Source organism: Salvelinus fontinalis, chromosome 9, assembly GCF_029448725.1.
Source record: "Salvelinus fontinalis isolate EN_2023a chromosome 9, ASM2944872v1, whole genome shotgun sequence".
NCBI lineage: Eukaryota > Metazoa > Chordata > Actinopteri > Salmoniformes > Salmonidae > Salvelinus > Salvelinus fontinalis.
Window position 1 is genome coordinate 23,899,881 of NC_074673.1, and position 22,832 is coordinate 23,922,712.

At 45.4% G+C, this 22,832-nt stretch overlaps 1 protein-coding gene across 2 annotated transcripts; it reads left to right on the top strand.

The window, feature by feature from the left end:
• The first annotated feature begins 57 nt into the window (after positions 1 to 57).
• Positions 58 to 21,303, top strand: LOC129862292 (cilia- and flagella-associated protein 44). Of its 2 annotated transcripts, XM_055933784.1 has the most exons (35): positions 58 to 159; positions 546 to 638; positions 927 to 1,110; positions 1,230 to 1,392; positions 1,474 to 1,576; positions 1,706 to 1,922; positions 2,115 to 2,229; positions 2,355 to 2,519; positions 2,661 to 2,816; positions 3,002 to 3,049; positions 3,148 to 3,247; positions 3,333 to 3,427; positions 6,667 to 6,876; positions 7,034 to 7,144; positions 7,238 to 7,390; positions 7,703 to 7,924; positions 8,571 to 8,713; positions 8,861 to 9,140; positions 9,274 to 9,329; positions 9,481 to 9,643; positions 9,812 to 9,942; positions 10,037 to 10,239; positions 10,311 to 10,476; positions 10,575 to 10,752; positions 10,999 to 11,240; positions 11,526 to 11,730; positions 11,905 to 12,108; positions 12,182 to 12,377; positions 12,473 to 12,586; positions 12,707 to 12,837; positions 13,120 to 13,236; positions 13,511 to 13,712; positions 13,882 to 14,042; positions 14,126 to 14,260; positions 20,842 to 21,303. In XM_055933784.1, exons 1-35 carry the CDS (start codon positions 117 to 119, stop codon positions 21,112 to 21,114), a joined length of 5,478 nt encoding a protein of 1,825 aa, XP_055789759.1. In that variant the 5' UTR covers positions 58 to 116; the 3' UTR covers positions 21,115 to 21,303. The 2 variants fall into 2 exon arrangements, with proteins under 2 accessions (XP_055789759.1, XP_055789761.1); XM_055933786.1 differs by lacking the exons at positions 13,882 to 14,042; positions 14,126 to 14,260; positions 20,842 to 21,303 and having other exon boundaries at positions 546 to 692; positions 13,101 to 13,236; positions 13,511 to 13,596.
• The last annotated feature ends 1,529 nt before the right edge of the window (positions 21,304 to 22,832 follow it).

Here is a 22,832-nt window from a genome sequence, read left to right on the forward strand (position 1 = left end):
ACCTGAACGTGTCCCAAAGCTTCAGTCGGAGTGGATGACTACATTAACCAACATGCTTTGTGATTACAAAGTCCCTCTCCCTGGGTTGCCCAGCAACGAGTCAACTCCAAATTAAGATGGACTCTTCTGAGAAACAGACAACTGAAGACAATTTTCAAGGTAATATATAAGTTCACAGCTCAACTAATTATACATTTTGACTACGGTAAATTAATATTTTAATTAATAGGTACAATCAAAGAGACATTTAGTTATTTACCCGGCTCTGACCCTAACACAAGGAATGAGCAATTCTAGCTAGCTAGCTTGTTTGCTAGCTGCTGTCTACGTTAGGGTGATTTTCAAATATTGTAGCTCATTCATTTAAATGAAGTATGCATATTTGCATTATATGTTACACACTGTCAATAGAAATAAGACTCCTGTCAACATAAGACACTTGGTCTATAAACTCAAAAAACGTAAGCTTCTTCTTGGAAGTGTTTTACAAGTCCTATTTGCCTTTTTTGATGCACTTAATCTTTCTGATCTTGTCCTTATGACAGGTGACCCCACAGGAAAGCAGAAAGCTTCTGGGGAAACGGAAAGCTCAAATGTTCAGCCACCTCCAGAGAACAACACAACTTCCCAATCAGCAGGTGCACAGGAAGCACATACACAAGCAGAGGACCCTTCACAAGACAAAGCTCAGGGTAGTACTGCTCTCTTTATGACCTTTCTGTCTAGAGTCCACAGATAGGTAGCTCCCTCATGAGAGAGCTGGGTTATGTTCAGTAGGTAGAGACCGTTTAGAAACAGGGAGGTAACTACCGGAACTTGTACAATAAGAACACCCCCCCCCCCCCCCCCACACTGAAAAATGTTTCAGTATGGTGAGCCTACTTCTAGGCCATGACCTGATGTTTGACAGCAGTTTGTCTTTTCAGCTCCTGCAGCCTCTGAGCAGGTGCAGCAGCAGCCAGGTGGGAGTAGTGATGTTGTGGAGGAAGAGGAGGAGCGAATGGGGATGAAGAAACTCTCTGAGGACATGTACTACAACTATGACGAGCTGTACTCCAGACCAGTCATCACTGCAGACTCGGAGATCCCAGAGAACCTGCTGCACCTTACGTATCTTTTAACACTGTGTGTATGCCATGTGCCAGAGTTTGTGCGTAGAAGTCTACACGACCCAGTTATGTTCATGGTATTATGTTTGTGTATTGCGTTGCACCTTAACATTCTTCCAGGCACTCTTTTGGGTATGACTGTGGGCGCAGGGCCAACCTGCAGTTGCTGGATGAGCGAACGCTGGCCTTTGTGGCTGGAAACCAGCTCATATTCCTGGATGTTCAGACCAAGGAGCAACGCTACCTCCGCTCCTGCAGTGGGGGAGGCATCGGCACCATCATGGTACACACACACAGAAACACTGGCTCTGGATAACCTTGATTCACCCTATATAACCCCATCTGTAACTGTGTTTCTCTGCAGGCCCACCCCAGTAATAGGTATTTTGCTGTGGCAGAGAAGGGAGACCAGCCCAACATCGTCATCTATGAGTATCCCTCACTACGACCCTACCGCATTCTCAGAGGTATGGAAACTTTACCACATGCACACAGGCACGCACACCCTTTGTGGTGTTGAAAATTAATTTGAAAAAACAATGTATAGAGAATATTATTAATGATCAAGACATTTGGTTGGAATCCCTATCCGTTAGGTGGGACAGGGCAGGCTTACAGCTTTGTGGACTTTAACCGTGAGGGCACCCTGCTGGCCAGTGTGGGTAGTGCTCCTGACTACATGCTGACCTTGTGGGAATGGAGACATGAACAGGTGATGCTGCGCTGCAAGGCCTTCTCACAGGACGTCTACAGGGTCACCTTTTCACCTGACAATCCTGGGCAACTCACCACCTCCGGATCTGGACACATCAAGTTAGTAGCAATCAATTAAGCAAAATGTATTTGTACTACCACTATACATTTGTCACAAAGTACTTTATAGAAAGCTGGGCGGAGAGAAAACAGATTTCATGATGAAATATTGACAACAAATACAAAAATTGTGTATTATGTGTACAGTGTCATACACCATGTGAGTTGATCTCTTATCAATCATTCTTCCAGGTTTTGGAAAATGGCCAGCACTTTTACTGGTCTCAAACTGCAAGGGCTTCTGGGAAGATTTGGGAAGACTGCCCTGACAGATATCGAGGGTTATGTGGAGCTGCCTGATGGGAAGGTCTGTCCACTGCTCTTTTACATTCAATTCCTGCTATACATACAGCATTGAAATTGACACAAACTAAAAGCAATATTCTCTTGTTCTATGTTGTCCCGATCACATCCCTTCTGTCCGGGTGCCAGGTAGTGTCGGGGTCTGAGTGGGGCAACATGCTGCTGTGGGACGGGGGCCTGATCAAGGTAGAGATATGCCGTAAGGGTGGCAGGACGTGCCACGCTGGCACCATCCAACAGTTTGCTTTGGACGAGGGGGAGCTCATGACCATCGGCACCGATGGAGCCATTAGGGTAACCTTTCAGATACTATACAGTCCTCTCAGCCTCAGTCTAAGTGGTCTCTGCTAACCCTAAAAAGCAGGCCTGAACAACTGATCTGGGGCCAGTTTTGTTGATTGCTCGCTGTGTAATATCTTTCTCCACACTGTGCAGGGCTGGGACTTTGAGAGCATTGACACAGCAGACTGTAACGATGACAGCGGTCTGTTTGAGATTGAGCCCATGAACGAGATGGTGATTGGACGCAACGTCAGCCTGTCCTCCATGGTTAAAAGCTGCTTGCCAGACTCCTTCATCTGGTTCGCCCAGGTCAGAGGGCAGGGGTCAAGGGTCATACAACAACACTTAGCCTAAAGTTTTACAACCATCATAAGTGGTTACAATGGGCTGTATGGGAATCTGTGTAGTGTTATGTTAATGTCTTTAAGTTTGGGATTCCCTCAGAAACAAGATAATTTCTTATTAAATAGCGTGTCAAATGTATCTCTTCTCAGGATTCCAATGGAGGCATCTGGAAACTGGATCTTTCATTTTCCAACATTGTGAGTTTTACTTTCCATCAGCACAGTGTTTGAGTGTGTATGTGGGACTGTGTGTATTGGGTCTTGTATTAAATTACTCCATTATACTGTGTGTGCAGACCCAGGACCCAGAGTGTCTGTTCTCCTTCCATGCTGGAGTGATCCAGGGGATGGATGTGTCCAGCACCAGCCATCTGATGGCCACCACCACTTTAGACCGTGAGAGTGGCCTATCGCTGTAGAAACGCATAAGTTTTGTGTCGATTTGTTCCAAACACACACACTTTCTTCCTCTCTTTCTCAGGCTCAGTCAGGATTTTTGACTTCCTTGCAAAGAAAGAACTAACAACCAGCCGCTACAAACAAGGTGGAACAACACTGACCTGGGCGCCACGCCTGGTATGTATGTGAGACTTGACTACAGTGCATTCGGAAAATATTCAGACCCCTTGAATTTTTCCACATTTTGTTACGTTACAGCCTTATTCTAAAATGGATTAAATCTTTATTTTCCCTCATCAATCTACACACAATACCCAAAAATGACAAAGCGAAAACAGTTTTTTTTAAAGTTTTTGCACTTTTATTAAAAATAAAAAAACAGATACCTTATTTACATACAGTTGAAGTCGGAATTTTACATACACTTAGTTTGGAGTCATTAAAACTAATTTTTCAACCACTCCACAAATTTCTTGTTAACAAACTATAGTTTTGGCAAGTCGGTTAGGACATCTACTTTGTGCATGACACAAGTCATTTTTCCAACAATTGTTTACAGACAGATTATTTCACTTATAATTCACTGTATCACAATTCCAGTGGGTCAGAAGTTTACATACAAAGTTGACTGTGCCATAAAACAGATTGGAAAATTCCAGAAAATTATGTCATGGCTTTAGAAGCTTCTGAGGCTAATTGACATAATTTGAGTCAATTAGAGGTGTACCTGTGTATGTATTTCAAGGCCTACCTTCAAACTCAGGGCCTCTTTGCTTGACATCATGGGAAAATCAAAAGAAATCAGCCAAGACCTGAAGGTACCACGTTCATCTGTACAAACAATACTACGCAAGTATAAATACCATGGGATCACACAGCCATCATTCCGCTCAGGAAGGATACGCATTCTGTCTCTTAGAGATGAACGTACTTGTGTAAAAAGTGCAAATCAATCCCAGAACAACAGCAAAGGACCTTGTGAAGATGCTGGAGGAAACGGGTACAAAAGTATCAATATCCACAGTAAAACGAGTCCTATATTGACATAACCTGAAAGGCTGCTCAGCAAGGAAGAAGCCACTGCTCCAAAACCATCATAAAAAAGCCAGACTACGCTTTGCAACTGCACATGGGGACAAATATCATACTTTTTGAAGATATGTCCTCTTGTCTGATGAAACAAAAATGAAACTGTTTGGCCATAATGACCATCGTGATGTTTGGAGGAAAAAGGGGGAGGCTTGCAAGCTGAAAAACACTGTCCCAACCGTGAAGCACGGGGTGGCAGTATCATGTTGAGAGGCCATCACAAAGCTCTGACCTCAATCCTATATAAAATTTGTGTGCAGAACTGAAAAAGCGTGTGCGAGCAAGGAGGCCTACAAACCTGACTCAGTTACAGCTCTGTCAGGAGGAATGGGCCAAAATTCATCCAACTTATTGTGGGAAGCTTGTGGAAGGCTACCTGAAACGTTTGACCCAAGTTAAACAATTTAAAGGCAATGCTACCAAATACTAATTGAGTGTATGTAAACTTCTGACCCACTGGGAGTGTGATGAAAGAAATAAAAGCTGAAATAAATCATTCTGTCTAAAATTATTCTGACACATCACATTCTTAAAATAAAGTGGTGATCCTAACTGACCTCAAACAGGGAATTTTTACTAGGATTAAATGTCAGGAATTGTGAAAAACTGAGTTTAAATGTATTTGGCTAAGGTGTATGTAAACTTCTGACTTCAACTGTAAGTATTCAGACGCTTTGCTATGAGATTCAAAATTGAGCTCAGGTGCGTCCTGTTTCCATTGATCTTCCTTGAGATATTTTTACATCTTGATTGGAGTCCACCTGTGGTAAAATTAATTGATTGGACATGATTTGGAAAGGCACACACCAGTCTATATAAGGTCCCACAGTTGACAGTGCATGTCAGAGCAAAAAACAAGCCATGAGGTTGAAGGAATTGTCCGTAGAGCTCCGAGACAGGATTGTGTCAAGGCAAAACATTTCTGCAGCATTGAAGGTCCCCAAGAACACAGTGGCCTCCATCATTCTTAAATGGAAGAAGTTTGGCACCACCAATAATTTTCCTTGAGCTGGCCAAACTGAGCAATCGGGAGAGAAGGGCCTTGTCAGGGAGGTGACCAAGAACCCGATGGTCACTCTGACAAAGCTCCAGAGTTCCTCTGTGGAGATGGGAGAACCTTCCAGAAGGACAACCATCTCTGCAGCACTCCACCCATAAGGCCTTTATGGTAGAGTGGCCAGACGGAAGCCACTCCTCAGTAAAAGACACATGACCGCCCGCTTGGAGTTTGCCAAAAGGCACCTAAAGGACTCTCAGACCAACGAGAAACAAGATTCTCTGGTCTGATGAAACCAAGATTGAGCTCTTTAGCCTGAATGCCAAGCGTCACGTCTGGAGGAAAGCTGGCACCATCCCTACGGTGAAGCAGCGGCAGGCACAGGGAGACTAGTCAGGATCGAGGGAAAGATGAGCGGTGTCACGCCCTGACTTTAGTTATATTTTGTTTTCTTTATTTTTTGGTTAGGTCAGGGTGTGACAAGGGTGGTTTGTTTAGTTTTTGTATTGTCTAGGGGTTTTTGTTTATCTATGGGGATTTTGTATCGTTTAGGGGTATGTAGGTTTATGGTGGCCTGAGTTGGTTCCCAATCAGAGACAGCTGTTTCTCGTTGTCTCTGATTGGGGAGCCTATTTAGGTTGCCATTTTCCATGTTGGTTTTGTGGGTAGTTGTTTTCTGTCTTTTGTGTCTGTACCAGACAGGACTGTTTCGTTTTATTCTCTTTGTTATTTTGTTTAGTGTTCTGTTTTTAATAAATTAACATCAACACTTACCACGCTGCGCTTTGGTCCGATGATTCCTCATCTTCAGACGACGGACGTTACAAGCGGAGCAAAGTTCATCTTTCCCTGTGCATCGACGTTCCCCATCCAACCTGACAGAGCTTGAGAGGGTCTGCAGAGAAGAATGGGAGAAACTCCCCAAATACAGGTGTGCAAAGCTTGTAGCGTCATACCCAAGAAGACTCGAGGCTGTAATCGCTGCCAAAGGTTCTTCAACAAAGTACTGAGTAAAGGGTCTGAATACTTATGTAAATGTGATATTTCATTTTTTTTTTAATGCATTTGCAAAAATCTCAACCTGTTTTTGCTTTGTCATTATAGGGTATTGTGTGTAGATTGAGGGTAAAAAACAAATTAATCAATTTTAGAATAAGGCTGTGAATAAGGTCAAGGGGTCAGAATACTTTCCGAATGCACTGTATATGGTAACATAATCATTCATGCAGTGTCTTGTCTTCTTTAACTAGGTCTCAACGTGCTTTGCTTATCTGTGTACTGTACTGTGTGTTGAGATTGTTCTGTGTGACCCTTGCCTGTGTGTGTGTAGGTGAACCCTAGCGGAGGGCTGGTGGTGGTGGGCTTTGAGGACGGGGTAGTCCGTCTGCTGGAGCTCTACAACCCCCAGAGTTTACGAGTGGTTGCCGGGCGCAGTCGCTATGGAGATGCCGAGCTCCGTCTCAAACAGGCCTTCAAACCCCACAATGCAGCTGTGACGGCCATTGCATATGAACGGAACGGCGAGATCCTAGCTACTGGGGTAGGGAGGGCCGCAGAATGTTGGCCAATGGGCAATGTGAAATCAATCATTAGCTCCTTTCTATAGACACTCCCCTTGGAGACCTAAAACAAACGGAATCGGTATAATAACATATCAATAATCCTCCCACCTCCACCATCCCTCCTTCTCTCTCTAGAGTATGGACTGCACTGTGTTCTTCTTCACTGTGGGGGACAGGTATGACCCCATTGGGTTTGTCACAGTACCAGGACCTGTACAGGGGCTGGAGTGGTCCCCCCAGTCACATGTAAGTCTGATCCCAGATCAGTGACAAATGTTTGCAAGACAATGGCACGTAAGGTTAGTAAGTTAGAACCCTTCTGTGTGTGTGTGTGTTCAGGACGAAAACACCCTGCTGGTCCTGTGTAGGAGTGGTCATGTAGTGGAGGTCCAGTCTCCAGACCCGGAGGCCCAGAACCACGGCACCACCTACCACATCTCTGGCCTTCCCACAAGAAACTTCACCTTCAGCAGCATCAAGTCACACATCAAGGTCTGGCCCTCACTGTCTGGGAACAACTGTACTGTAAACACATTTTCATTGTATTTATTTATACAGGATAGTCCAATCAGTAACACTTGCCACTGTTTTCCAAGGAGTCATGGGTTACATAGAATCAATAAAACATACATCACATAAAAGCTGTCTTGGTAAAAAACACAGTTTACACAGAAGCATACACATCATACTTAGTAGAAAACGTACATAAGCACGCTCACATTATCTGTCTGTTATCTGCTTTGTTGACAGCTCTTTTGGTTCAACTCTGGCATGGGTGTGTAATTGTGAGCGTGTGTATTTCAGCGGGAGGAGGAGATTGCGCGCAGGCAGGCTCTGAAGGAGAAGAAGCAGAAGGAGAGAGAAGCACAGCTGAAGAAAGCCAAGGAGGAGGGCCTTGAGCCCACCGAGGAGGAGCTGCAGGAGGTAGAGGAGGAGGAAGAGCTGCCCCCTCTTTACACCCCTGACCCCCCCAGCCCCCTCTGCTGTGGCTTCTACTCTCAACCTGGGGCCTTCTGGCTCTCCATGGTACATACACACACATTAACAGGGCCATCTCTTGCTCTCTCTACATTGCACATTTACATTTTAGTCATTTAGCAGATGCTCTTATCCAGAGTGACTTACAGCTAGGTGGGACAACCACATCTCAGTCATAGTAAATACATGTTTCCTCAATAAAGTAGCAATCAGCAAAGTCAGAGTGCTAGAACGGAGGGAAAAAGTAAAGTGCGAGTGTTCGTTCACAAAAGGTAATTATTTATTTATTTTTGTAGGGGGGGGGGGGTGTGAGGAGGGGTTCTGTGGGATTATTTAAGATACTCTTGGAAGAGGTAGGGTTTCAGATGTTTTCGGAAGATGGGCAGGGACTCTGCTGTCATAGCTTCAGGGGGATGCTGATTCCACCATTGGCGTGCCAGAACAGAGAAGAGCTTTGAGTGGGAGCTGCCCTCCTGTAGGGGTGGGAGGGCCAAGAGACCAGTGGTGGTAGAATGGAGTACTCGGGTTGGGGTGTAGCGTTTGAGCATAGCCTGAAGGTAGGGAGGGGCATGTCCTCTTGCTGCTCTGTAGGCAAGTACCATGGTCTTGTAGTGGATGAGTCTTCGACTGGAAGCCAGTGGAGTGTGCGGAGGAGCGGGGTGAAAACCAGGCTCTCTCTCCATATCTCTCTCAGGGAGGCTATGACTCGGGGTTCCTGTACCACTGTAAGTTTTCCGAGCAGCAGGGTGAGGACCTGTTACAGCTCAGGGATGAGCCATTCACCTTCCTGCCTGTCCAGAATACAGACGAGGACCCCATCTGCACCATCACCTTCAGGTAAGGGACTACACAACTGATGGCTGTAAACATTTTCTGTATCAGTGTGTCTGTATTGTGTTCTGTAATGTTGTAACTGCAGAGGTTTCTTGATGTTCTGTTAATGTGTGTATATGTTGACAGGTTGTTGTGGTCTCTCTGTCCCAGCTCCAGCAGGCAGCTGTTGCTGTGTGGCATGCAGTCAGGCAGTGTCCGGGCCTACCCTCTGCAGCCATCTGACTTCCACCTCACCTCCATGCAGGCCTTCTGGGCCCTCAGCGTCCATGACAACCAGTATGGCCAGCTGCGCCAACTGCGCTGTAGCTTTGACGACCAATTTGTCCTGACGACAGGGGAGGACGGCAACATCTTCTCCTTCAGCCTGCTGCCCCAGGAGGACCTGCTTAAAGCCCTGCAGCGCAGCAAGGCCAAAGTCCCCTCACCACGGGTCAGTGGGGGGCAGGGAAGGGAGGGTAGAATAGAGGGATGGATGAATGGAGGAAGCGAGTGGGACGATAACCTCATGAATAACACATAAGTGAGTGCCAGTTCTGTGGTTGACTGTGTTGTTGGTAAAACAGGTCGGCGTTGAAATGGAGGGTGTGGCCCAGGATATCGAAGACCCGTCGGCGTACAGGTGAGGAAGAAACCTAGAGACAAACTCATACAAAGGCACATCTGGCTAAAGGCAAACCAGCCCCCCCCCCCCCCCCCCCCCCCTCTCTGTCACACATCCCTCTCTCTTTCTCCCCTCTATTTCTCTCCCTCCCCCACTTCCCTTTCTGTAGCATTGAGACGGCTAAGCAGAAGTTGGAAATGGACCGTATGCGTCGGGAGGCTGAGATGAGGAAGGTGGAGAGACGTAAGATGCTGGCCGAGCTGCAGAACCAGTTCAAACAGCTACTGGAGAAGAACCAGGGTCTGCCCGAACACGTCCGCTTGCACCGCACGGTACACACTCACAAACCCATACACCCCTACACCCAAATCCACCCCTTCGTCCCAAAGTGTTTAGTATCATAACCAACCAAAAGGCATTTGAATGTTTCTGTGATAAACCTTAATAAATTGTAGCATGTTTCTGGCCACAGCCCAAGAGAATCTAGTGTGTATGTGTAGGAGTTGGAGCTGGACTGGCGGTTTCGTGAGGAGACTGAGAGGATGACGGCCCAGAGGGTGAGAGAGGCCAGGAAGGAGCTGGCCTGGGAGGAGGAACGCCACCGCATCGGACTCCAGAAACTACAGGAGAGGTACTTAATCAGCAACAACTCAATCTGCACTTTCACCTGGTAGTGCACTAAGGGAATGGGTTGACATTTCAGATTTGCCCACTGGTTCTTCCAGGTTCTGGGATTCTCTTGAGTCGGACACAGTTACTGTGGTAGCGTTCCAGAGTGACCACAGGATCTCCACCTATCGTCTGCTGGCACTGTCCCAGAGGTTCCACGAGCTGAAACAGAGGGGAAGGGTGGGGGGCCCGGGGGCAGTGGGGCAGGAACGTTGGAGGAACAAAGCCGAGGCCGGCAAAGACAGCTCCAACATCACAGGTAGGAGAGCGGGGAGAGAGAATGTGTGTGTGTTTTACCTACCATATCATAATGTGTGTGTCCCTGGCCAGCGGACCAGGAGGACCTGGGTGAGGAGGCTGTTATGGCGCCCCATGTGGTGCGTCCAGGGGGCAGCAAGCTGGCTGGCCGCCAGGCAGAGAAACTCCGCAAGGCTACGGAGAAGGCAGAGCGGGCCCGGGCTAAGATAGACAAGAGGAGGAAAGAGTGGGCTGAACTGTGAGTCTGTTATCATATGGCCTTTGTTGAAGTTTCTCGTTTCAGAATTTCTGTCCTCACTCTTCCCTACATGACTATCTCCATGTTACTCTGCTTAGGTATGCAGCAAAGCCCAATGAGAACTGTGAGGATCCGGAAGATGTGCGAGCCATCCGATTGGCTACGGAGAACATGGGTGACTTCAAGCTGAAGACGGCCAAAGACTTTACAGTCCCAGAACACCTGAGAATGAACGCAGAGAAGAAAAGAGCTCAGCTGGTCCACTTAGAGGAGAAGGTACTAGGTTACGTCTTACACTTTCTCCCAATCTTTACCATTCAAAACCAAATGTACTATATGTAATACACTAATAGACCTGGCGACCTCTGTATCCGACCCCCGCCCAAACTAATATATTAAATAAGACCAAATAACAGAATGTGGTTGGGAGGTTGCATGGTGTTAACACGATGATGTTAGTACATTTACATTACATTTACATTTAGATCATCCTATGTATGTTTGTCCTTCTGTGTCTGTCAGATCCATGAGAGGAAGACGCAGATGAACAGTCGCATAATGGCCCTAAGGGATACTAAGGTGAGCCTTGTGTCCCGCCTGCGCTCCCAGGCCCAGCAGCTACAGGCTATCCAGGAGCGCCTGGTGCCTCATTTCTGCAGCCCGGTCCCCACCCTGCCCTCCCTGCTGCCGGAGGAGACCCCTGAGAGGAAGCTACGCTACACCCGCACCACCCTGCAGCGCTACGGGGCCCTGAGGGCTCAGAGGTAGGTCTGGCCTGGGACTGGGACTGGAGCAGAGCTTACTGTAGGTTCATAATAACTCATCAATTACAGATCATTGACTAAAAACAGTTATCACGTTCCTAAGTCTTAAAGTCAGTCTGATCCAACAGATTTTTTTGTCCCCAAAAAACTAAATATTTAAAATGAGTGATTTTTAAAATGAAATATTATAGAAACATGAACATACAGTAACTAACTACTATCACATTAAACATTGCCGCCCCCCTAATAATTCAGCGATAATTATTATGCCAATCCTACCCACAGGGCCTGTACCCGTGACCAGGAACTAGAGGGGGGCCAGACTCTGCTGGAACAGCTGGAAGCAGAGATAGAGGAGGAGGAGACCCCCTGCCATACACCTGCAGATAGGAGGGAGGTGGAGGAATCTGGGGTGACTGAGCTGGAGGAGGAGATGAGGGAGGTGGAGGAGATCAGGCTGCTGTATGAAGAGGAATCCCTGCTGGAACAGGTCAGCCTTTCCAATAATTTACTTTCCAGGTGGGATGCAAAGGCCCTCAATGCAACATCCAGGCTCTCTGTCATCAAATTGTCAACTGAAACCAAGCCAAACTCATTCTTCCCCTCTCCCTTATTTCTCTCCCTCCATCCCTCCATCCTTTCCCTTCTCTCCCTCTCCTCTCAGATGTCGTCATCAATGTGGCAGTTTGATGCGGAGCTGTGCCTGCTGCGTCACGAGAAGCTGTGGCTAGACATTCAGATGAAGCTGGCTGACCTGCGCCATGTCACCCTGTTCCAGGAGCTGCTGCTGCTCAAAGAGTTTGAGAAGAGGGAGAACTCCTTGCAGGAGAGACTCAATGCCTGCGTGGAAGAAGCGGAATACCTCAGGGTACCTAGGTGGGAAGGAAGGGGTGTGTGTGTCTCTGTATTCCATATTACCATCATCCCATCTCTCTCCTCAGTCTAAGTTGGAGGAGTGTAAGCAGGCACTGGAGCTGAAGCGGAGGGACATCTCCAAGCTCCAGGAGAGAGAGAGGGCCATAGCTGCCACCTTCCAGGCCTCTCTAGGGGAGAACAACAAGTTTGCTGACTTCCTCACCAGGGTCTTCAAGAAGAAGATCAAACGTGTCAAGAAGAAAGAGAAGGCCGGAGATGACGGTTAGTCCTGGACCCCTCTGAAAGTGTGATTGTGTGCGTGAGTGTTTAGTGTAGGGTTGATCAGCCCAGCTCATCCTGTTGTTGTTTTCTACCAGAGGAGCAGGAGGACAGTGATGAAGATTCTGATGAAGAGTCTGACTGGGATGATGATGAGGATGACAGTGGCTCGGAGAGCGGTGGTCCTCTGGATGACAGCGTCTGCCCCCCAAGTCAGTCGCTACCATTCACCTTACAGTATTCTCAGTTATACACCACATTGTACTCCATGATTTAGCCACAGATATGCACTCTGTCTGTCTTTGTCTACCTGTCTTTGTGTGTTCCCTCAGACTGTAACTCAGAGCTGTTTGAGAACACGGTGCAGCTCCGTGAGCGTCGTTTGGACCTCGAGGAGCTGCTGGTGGAGGAGAGGAAGACTGCAGACAACCTGAGGAAGGAGGGTGACTCCCTCGTCAAGAAGGTACACATTTTCTGACCTCTTTCCGATCTCCTACTTCCATTTCTTCTCTCTCTTTCTCCTCTTTATCTCCATACATTCCGTTTCCCAGTTAACCACTCCATCTTGTCATTATCCACTGTTCCCCCTTTGTCTTCGCTCCTGTTTTTTTTATCTCATCCTCCACTCCCAAAGCTTTTCTTGTTAACCACTCATCATGCTAGTTCTCAACACCTCCTTATCAGTGTATTTCTGTCTTTCTTGACATTCATTTAATCTTCATCCAGTCTGTATTGTGTGATGTAGGAAAAAGGGGTTCATGGCAGTCTGAAGGCAGCAGAGGGAGACCTGGAGCTGTTCAACAGAGAGAAACAACAGAAGCTCAATGAGCTGGATGTGGTGGTTCCACTCAGACTGCACCAGGTGAGGAGAGGAGAGAAGTCTCTCTTTCTGGGTCTTTCTCAATTGTCTTGCCTCAATTCCTGGCATCCTTTCCCCCTGTCCTTTCCTCGCCTCCTCAAAACGTCAAAGAGAAGGGAGGAGAGGATTTGAGGGAACACGTTTGTAAGAAACGTGACTGTCCTTGTTCACATGTCATCATGCCTTTACTTATATTGATCACTAATAACTAACAAAACTAAGTCAACAACCCATATTCAAAAAACCAAAGCAAATGATTTCTCCCTCTGTATACCAGATAGAGTTTGTGAGCAATGGGGTGGTACCGTGCAGCCTGGCCCCAGCACTGGTGCTGAACACAGTGGCATTGGGAGGACTACAGGAGAGGATTAAAGAACTGCAGGTGGAGAAAAGTGAACAGAGAGACCTCTACAGACAGGCCAGGCAGCAGCACGTCCAGCTCATTCACGACCGCAAGGACATGGAGGCCAAGATACAGAGTAGGCTGAGGGGGACTGGGGGCACAGTTGTGGAGAAAATGTGAAAAACAGATCCTTCCAAATACCAGGCATGGCACTTCAGTTAAAAATAAGATACTGCAGATCACGATTGCGTCCAGTGCATCGTAGACATGCACTGTTTACAGTAAACTCGTGTGTGTGTGTGTAGGTCTGGAGGCGCGCTGTGAGCAGCTGATGCTGATGAAGTTTGGGAAGCTAGTGGACCTGGAAGCCTTACAGACTCTGTCTGGCAACAGAAACCTGGAGGAGATGAGACGGGAGAGCAGAGTCCGAGAGGCCGCTTACACACAGGAGCTCAGACAGTGGGAGGTATGGCAGTCTGTAAGGTGTTTGTTTATGATACACACACACACACAAAGGTGTTTTGTTTATGATGTGTGTGTGTGTGTCAGGTGAAAGTGACAGAAGCCCGTCATGCGGTGACAGAGGTGACAAGGCATCACACCGAGCGTCTCCTCAGTATGAACAGCCTGCTGAGCCAGAAGAAAGAAATGGAGGACAAACTCAACACCAGGCAGAGCAAGATGGTACTGTGTGTTTCAAAAAGTGTGGTTTTTCATCATTTGTGAAAGTGCTTTTATGGCTCCCGAGTGGCGCAGTGGTCTAAGGCACTGCATCGCAGTTGCTAGCTGTGCCACTAGAGATTCTGGTTCGAGACCAGGCTCTGTAGTTGTATAAGTGAGGATGATACTGTTTGTAGAATTGTGTAATGTGATTTTGGACTGTTTAATGAAGGAAACTCCAATTCCCTTCTGAGTTTAACTAAATCAGAGGACCGCCCATGAGCCCAGTTAGGGTCAGGCATCCTGGCCGCGCCCGGGAGACTCATGGGGTGGCCCAGCGTCATCCGGGTTAGGGGAGGGTTTGGCCGGTAGGGATGTCCTTGTCCCATCACGCACTAGCGACTCCTGTGGTGGGCTGGGCGCAGTGCATGCTGACACAGTCGCCAGGTGTCCGGTGTTTCCTCCGACACATTGGTGTGGCTGGCTTCCGGGTTAAGCGGGCATTGTGTCATGAAGCAGTGCGGTTTGGTTGGGTCGTGTTTCGGAGGACGCATGTGTCGTGTCTTTGGCATCATTAAACTGAAGACTTATAGTTTTTATCAAAGATTCTCTGTAATTAGTATTATGTGATTTAAACTGATTCTCAGTGATACCCATCCCGGATCCGGGAGCATCCTTATCAAAAAAGCTGACTAGCATAGCCTAGTCTAACGGGTCAGGGATATCATATAATATCATTTTCATGAAATCACAAGTCCAATACAGCAAATGAAAGATAAACATCTTGTGAATCCAGCCATCATTTCCGATTTTTAAAATGTTTTACAGCGAAAACACTATTTCTATTAGCTAACCACAATAGCCAAAGACCGCATATTTTCACCACGTTTCTACCGCATAGGTAGCTATCACAAAACCGACCAAATAGAGATAATTAGTCACTAACCAAGAAACAACTTCATCAGATGACAGTCTTATAACATGTTATACAATACACTTATGTTTTGTTCGAAAAATGTGCATATTTGAGGTATAAATCATAGTTTTACATTGGTGCTATTTGTGATGGTAGCTGCGACGCAGCCAGAATAATTACAGAGCGCAACGTGAAATACCTAAATACTCATCATAAAACATTTATGAAAAATACATGGTGTACAGCAATTGAAAGATGAACATCTTGTGAATCCAGCCAATATTTCCGCTTTAAAAAAAAAGTGTTTTACAGCGAAAACACTTTCTATTAGCTCACTACAGTAGCCAAACACACAACGCAATTTACTCCCCGCAAAAATAGCTTGCACAAAACCGACGAGATAAAATTAATCACTAACCTTGAACAATTTCATCAGATGACAGTCTTATAACATCAGGTTATACAATACACTTATGTTTTGTTCGAAAATGTGCATATTTAGAGCTACAAATCCTGATTATACATTGTGAATACGTAGCATCGATTCACCAGAATCTCCAGAGATATTTTGGACACTCACCTAATCTGACCAAAGAACTCATCATAAACTTTACATTAAAATACTTGTTGTATGGCAAATGAAAGATACACTGGTTCTTAATGCAACCGCCGTGTTAGATTTTTAAAAATAACTTTACCTTAAAACAGCTTGCGTTATTGCGAGACAGCGCTCGCCACAACGGCAGAGAATAGGAATCAACATTTTCCACAGAAATACGAAATAACATCATAAATTGTTCTTACTTTTGCTGAGCTTCCATCAGAATCTTGTACAAGGAGTCCTTGGTCCGGAATAAATCGTTGTTTGGTTTTAGAATGTCCTTTTCTTCTGTCGAATTTGCGCCACAATGCTAGCCAAGCTTGATAACGTTCCCATCTTCTCTCTACGCAAAGAACGGAAAACTCAAAGTCCCAATAAACGTTGAATAAACTGATAAAACTCGTTTGAAAAAACATACTTCACGATGTTATTATCACATGTATCAAATAAAATCAGAGCCTGAGATATTCGCCGTGTAAACCGAACGCTTATCAGAAGACCATATCGAGGTGCTTCGCGCGCCTAGGTAGAGAAAGGAAATTCCTGACCTGCCACTCAAAGCTCTTGTTCGATCTCAGATCAAGCTAGACACCCCATTCCACCTTCCACTGCCTGTTGACATCTAGTGGAAGGCGTATGAAGTGCATGTATATCGATAAATATAAGCCAGTTGAATAGGCAGGCCCTGAAACAGAGACCCATTTTCAGAATTTTCACTTCCTGTCGAAGTTTGCTGCCAAATGAGTTCTGTTTTACTCACAGATATAATTCAAACAGTTTTAGAAACTTGAGAGTGCTTTCTATCCAATAGTAATAATAAAATGCATATTGTACGATCTAGAATAGAGTACGAGGCAGTTTAAATTGGGCACGATTTTTTACAAAGTGGAAATAGCGCCCCCCTATTGACAAGAAGTTAATCATGTAATTGTAATTAACTAGGAAGTCGGGGCACCAAGGAAAATATTCAGATTACAAAGTTATAATTTCCTAATAACTTTTCAGATATTTTATCTGATCAATTAGTCTTCGAATTAATTAATTATTTACTTTACCTCACGTTAGTCTCATTCCAAACGTCGCACGAACCCAGTCTTCAATATGAGTCAACCATACATCAATTGTCTTAAATTATTTATTTACAAACTAAGTAATTCACAGAAATGCATAAACAAAGTAAATATGGTTACAAGAAATGATAGGAGAATGTGAGTGGGCTAAACCGGCATGGCGGCTTGTTAGACAAAAGGGGGAGTGGGGGTCGACTGAAGACAACCCACAGTTGATAATTATAACAATTGAAATGCTAATCCTTTGCACATGAACGCTCACTCATTCGGGAACAATTGCAATCAATATATATATATATATATACACTGCTCAAAAAAAATAAAGGGAACACTAAAATAACACATCCTAGATCTAAATGAATGAAATATTCTTATTAAATACTTTTTTCTTTACATAGTTGAATGTGCTGACAACCAAATCACACAAAAATGATCAATGGAAATCAAATTTATCAACCCATGGAGGTCTGGATTTGGAGTCGCACTCAAAATTAAAGTGGAAAACCACACTACAGGCTGATCCAACTTTGATGTAATGTCCTTAAAACAAGTCAAAATGAGGCTCAGTAGTGTGTGTGGCCTCCACGTGCCTGTATGACATCCCTGCAACGCCTGGGCATGCTCCTGATGAGGTGGCGGATGGTCTGCTGAGGCATCTCCTCCCAGACCTGGACTAAAGCATCCGCCAACTCCTGGACAGTCTGTGGTGCAACTTGGTGTTGGTGGATGGAGCGAGACATGATGTCCCAGATGTGCTCAATTGGATTCAGGTCTGGGGAACGGGCGGGCCAGTCCATAGCATCAATGCCTTCCTCTTGCAGGAACTGCTGACACACTCCAGCCACATGAGGTCTAGCATTGTCTTGCATTAGGAGGAACCCAGGGCCAACCGCACCAGCATATGGTCTCACAAGGGGTCTGAGGATCTCATCTCGGTACCTAATGACAGTCAGGCTATCTCTGGCGAGCACATGGAGGGCTGTGCGGCTCCCCAAAGAAATGCCAACCCACACCATGACTGACCCACCGCCAAACCGGTCATGCTGGAGGATGTTGCAGGCAGCAGAACGTTCTCCATGGCGTCTCCAGACTCTGTCACGTCTGTCACATGTGCTCAGAGTGAACCTGCTTTCATCTGTGAAGAGCACAGGGCGCCAGTGGCGAATTTGCCAATCTTGGTGTTCTCTGGCAAATGCCAAACGTCCTGCACGGTGTTGGGCTGTAAGCACAACCCCCACCTATGGACGTTGGGCCCTCATGGAGTCTGTTTCTGACCGTTTGAGCAGACACATGCACATTTGTGGCCTGCTGGAGGTCATTTTGCAGGGCTCTGGCAGTGCTCCTCCTGCTCCTCTTTGCACAAAGGCGGAGGTAGTGGTCCTGCTGCTGGGTTGTTCCTCCACGTCTCCTGATGTACTGGCCTGTCTCCTGGTAGCGCCTCCATGCTCTGGACACTACGCTGACAGGCACAGCAAACCTTCTTGCCACAGCTCGCATTGATGTGCCATCCTGGATGAGCTGCACTACCTGAGCCACTTGTGTGGGTTGTAGACTCCGTCTCATGCTACCACTAGAGTGAGAGCACCGCCAGCATTCAGAAGTGACCAAAACATCAGCCAGGAAGCATAGGAACTGAGAAGTGGTCTGTGGTCACCACCTGCAGAACCACTCCTTTATTGGGGGTGTCTTGCTAATTGCCTATAATTTCCACCTTTTGTCTATTCCATTTGCACAACAGCATGTGAAATTTATTGTCAATCAGTGTTGCTTCCTGTGAAATCAAACTGTCCACTTAGAAGTGTGATTGACTTGGAGTTACATTGTGTTGTTTAAGTGTTCCCTTTATTTTTTTGAGCAGTGTATTTACGCTCAGTGTGTCATCTTGCTCGCTGTTGAAAAGTTTGTTTCTTTTGTAGAATTGTCCGTCTCTGTCTGTTAGAGGGGATAGTTCAGAGTGACATTTATTCATGTTGTTGTAGGATGGATGTTTCGGTGGTTGTCATTCTTCACGTTCAATCATACCGAATTCCTAGCTGCAGACTAGTATTTAATATCAAAGACTTGTTCTTATTCTGTCGCTATCGATAGTCTAAGAGTTTAACCACGTGGTATGGTTAAAAGATTCAGCAATGGTCTGCAACCTTTGCTCTCTCGTAATGGAGAAAAACATGGTCTACTGAGAATTTCTCTAAGTTGGGGTTTTATTCAGGAGTTGCCGAAAAGGGCTTGTCCCAGGATGCCTGACCCTAACTGGGCTCATGGGCGGTCCTCTGATTTAGTTAAACTCAGAAGGGAATTGGAGTTTCCTTCATTAAACAGTCCAAAATCACATTACACAATTCTACAAACAGTATCATCCTCACTCATTCATCTTATACAATAATTAGATGTAAACCTCATATCTGAGGCTATTATATAAACAGCGTTATGGTAATGTGGCCACACCGTCTCCCATGAGATTCCCCAAGTTGTAACAAACAGACCAGTTCGTAGCTGGATTCTTCACCGATCTTTTATACCTTGTCCGGAATGTAAATGTTGTTCGGACCTCAAGTTCTGTGAGGTGGACGAAATTCCTTTGTTCTCTTTGAAAACTCACTCTGTCTCTATACTGTGTGGCCATGAGGCAGAGTCTTCCCTAGGAATTTACGACCTCTCTGACCACAGCAGCCTAGTTGTAGGAGAGGGGAATGGGGCTTGCTGTACCCAAAGAGGGCAACGTCATGACACATGGATCTCGACCTTCGCCTCTCCCGAGTCTGTACGGGAGTTGTAGCGATGAGACAAGACTGTAACTACCAATTGGATACCATGAAATTGGAGAGAAAAAGGGGGTACAAAAAGTGCTTTCATGATAGTGTGTATGCATGATATGACATGTTTAAATGGAGTAAATAACAGTGTGCATCTGCGTGTGTGTGCGTGACCTTCTGTGCATAGACGGCGCATATAGCTAAGATTCCCCTAAAGTAAACTGAATTCAATGGCCAAAATAGGCTCCTACACCAGAAAGCATGATTTGGACACAGAGCATCATAAGCTTCTTTAAAAAAATAACCTGTGGATTGTTTTAAATCGCATAGCCTACAGTCGGAAAAGACATAATACATTATTTACCATTAATTTCGATTGGGCACAAAATCTGAAACGCAACCAAAACAAACAGCAAATGCATCCAACAAATGTATAGAGTCAAGCTTGATGTAGTCATTGCATGCTATGAATAATAGTGACATTGTATTTGTCTCCCCTTCTCATAGGCCTATTATATGGATCAGACAATGTCATTTTTATTGATCTGTTTGTTAGTGTCAGCATAGTAGGCTACCCTGTAATTTTTAAAACGTGTAGTAGTATTGCATGAAATGTGTTTATAAAAGGCCACATTTTTCCCCCTGCAAAGAAAGGAGAAGAAACGTATCTGATATAGCCTAGGCCTATACTCTACGCCAGGGTTCCCCAACTGGCGATTTTATTGTTGGACATAAAGGACTGTAAAAACAACAGCAAATCAGTCCAAGTGTTTTGGAAATCTGTTCCAAAGTATTCTCACGCATAATAGATAGATATACTGTATGTGATCGTATACAGATCTAAGCAAGGTTTGAAATTATTATGTTTTAGTCAAATAGTATATATATTTGGGCTTCTTGCAGTCAATTTGCAGTCTACAACTTAGTTGTAATTATGTTCCGGCCCCCTGACCATCAGTCTGCTCAATTTTTGTAATTTTTTTTAAAAATCGGCCTGGAGCTGAATTTAGTTGATGTTCCCTGCTCTACGCCACTACGCACTCAGCCATGCATTGAACTGTATTTTTTTTTAGAACAGTGATTGCGTTATATTATTAGCCAAAATTATGACTAGTCATCACAATCTAGTCATCACATTCGGAATCGTGGGCTATATTACATAAATCTGCAAATGTGATGATACATGGAATGCTATATTATAAAAGGTGCATTTTGTATGGTAAAAATTTGCTTCCCAAACTTGAAAGTCACATGGCGTGTGTCAGGGTACCCAGTTCCAGGGCCGTCGGCATGCTGAGGAGGACGAGAGGCGGAGGCTGTACCAGCTGGTCCAGAGTCAAGCTCAGGAGGCAAACGCCCTCCGCCAGGAGATCAACATCCTGTCCAGAAAGGGGGGTCACATCCTGCCCCCCAGCCAAGCCACACTGCCCCACCTGCCCGATGCCCCATCCCGCTCCACCCGTACCAACCCAGAGAGGCTCAGACACTTCAAACTGGGAGGGGGGCATCCATCCACCAGCAGCCAGGGGGTGGAATAGAGCCTAAACACTCACATTGATAATACACACACATATTATACAAAGATAACACATTCATACATTAATACCTCTCATACTGTATTTTTGCTCACCTGTCCCATACTGCTCCCCCCTCTTCCTCACACACACATACTTATACCTAGCTGTAAACAAGACTTTTCAGAGAATAAACTTGTTAGATTTGATTGACTTAATGGTCTTCTTTTGTGGTATATAGCTCCTTATGCCATTCTGCTCTGGGAGTGTTGGGAAGGGCAGAAGACACATTTCTGAGTGAACCTGCTTTCATCTGTGAAGAGCACAGGGCGCCAGTGGCGAATTTGCCAATCTTGGTGTTCTCTGGCAAATGCCAAACGTCCTGCACGGTGTTGGGCTGTAAGCACAACCCCCACCTATGGACGTTGGGCCCTCATGGAGTCTGTTTCTGACCGTTTGAGCAGACACATGCACATTTGTGGCCTGCTGGAGGTCATTTTGCAGGGCTCTGGCAGTGCTCCTCCTGCTCCTCTTTGCACAAAGGCGGAGGTAGTGGTCCTGCTGCTGGGTTGTTCCTCCACGTCTCCTGATGTACTGGCCTGTCTCCTGGTAGCGCCTCCATGCTCTGGACACTACGCTGACAGGCACAGCAAACCTTCTTGCCACAGCTCGCATTGATGTGCCATCCTGGATGAGCTGCACTACCATTCTGCTCTGGGAGTGTTGGGAAGGGCAGAAGACACATTTCTGTTCCCGCCAATGGACAAAAAGTTATCTATTCTATTATGTTGAAGATTTCAACCAACTTGCACATAGACCTGAGGATTTGTCTCTACTCAGACCATGACAATTAGTTTCCCAATGCAATTTTAACCTTATTGAAGTACCGGTGTGGTGATACTGATGATTTTTCGGCACAGCAAGTTAGGATAACTAACGTGGCAGGTTAGGAGAACTAAAGCAGCAGGTTAGGTAAATTAACGTAGCAGGTTAGGCGAATGAGGATAATGTTAGGAAAAGGTTAGGCTTCGCTATAATGCTAGTTGTCAATGACTTGTCCCCGACACGACCACTAAATGGAGCTGTAGGCCTACTTCATCTAGCCACAACAGTAAACTGGCAACAAATCATCAGTAAGATAACACCAGTGGGCCATTCCTACCATGTGGTGCCTTTTCTGTCCCCAATAAATAGCACTTAGTGTAAAGTGTGCATTCCAAAAGGCTTTAAATATAAGGTCAGGTGTCCATTACTTTAAAAATACAAACATATGGATCTTGAAAGGGAATTCTATGCATTTTGAACACTTCAGTGGATGTAGGCATTTTTGCCATGTCGCCGGGTGTTATTCATCAACTTCCACGATAAAATGAGCCATAAAATATAGTTAAATTCAATGTTTTTTTTCATGTTCATTATATTTATTTTAAGATTTTCTGTGTGTCCCTGATATCACTTTCCTACCTGTTTGTTGTAATTCTCCATTTAAGAAAACAACCTTTTCCTACAACGACACCACATTCAGGATGTCATTTCTTTGGTGCAAAGCTAAATAAATATAAACACTCAGTTCTATTTTTCATGTTAGTCTGTATGTCCCACTTAAATGTCCACCCTGTTCTGCTAAATTCTAGAGAAAATGAACATTTCAAAATGTTAAAATATGTTTGAGAGAGAAGTTAAAATCATGTTAGTGTTCACCATCATGCTAGCTCAATCTTGCTCACTCAGACCTATAGCTA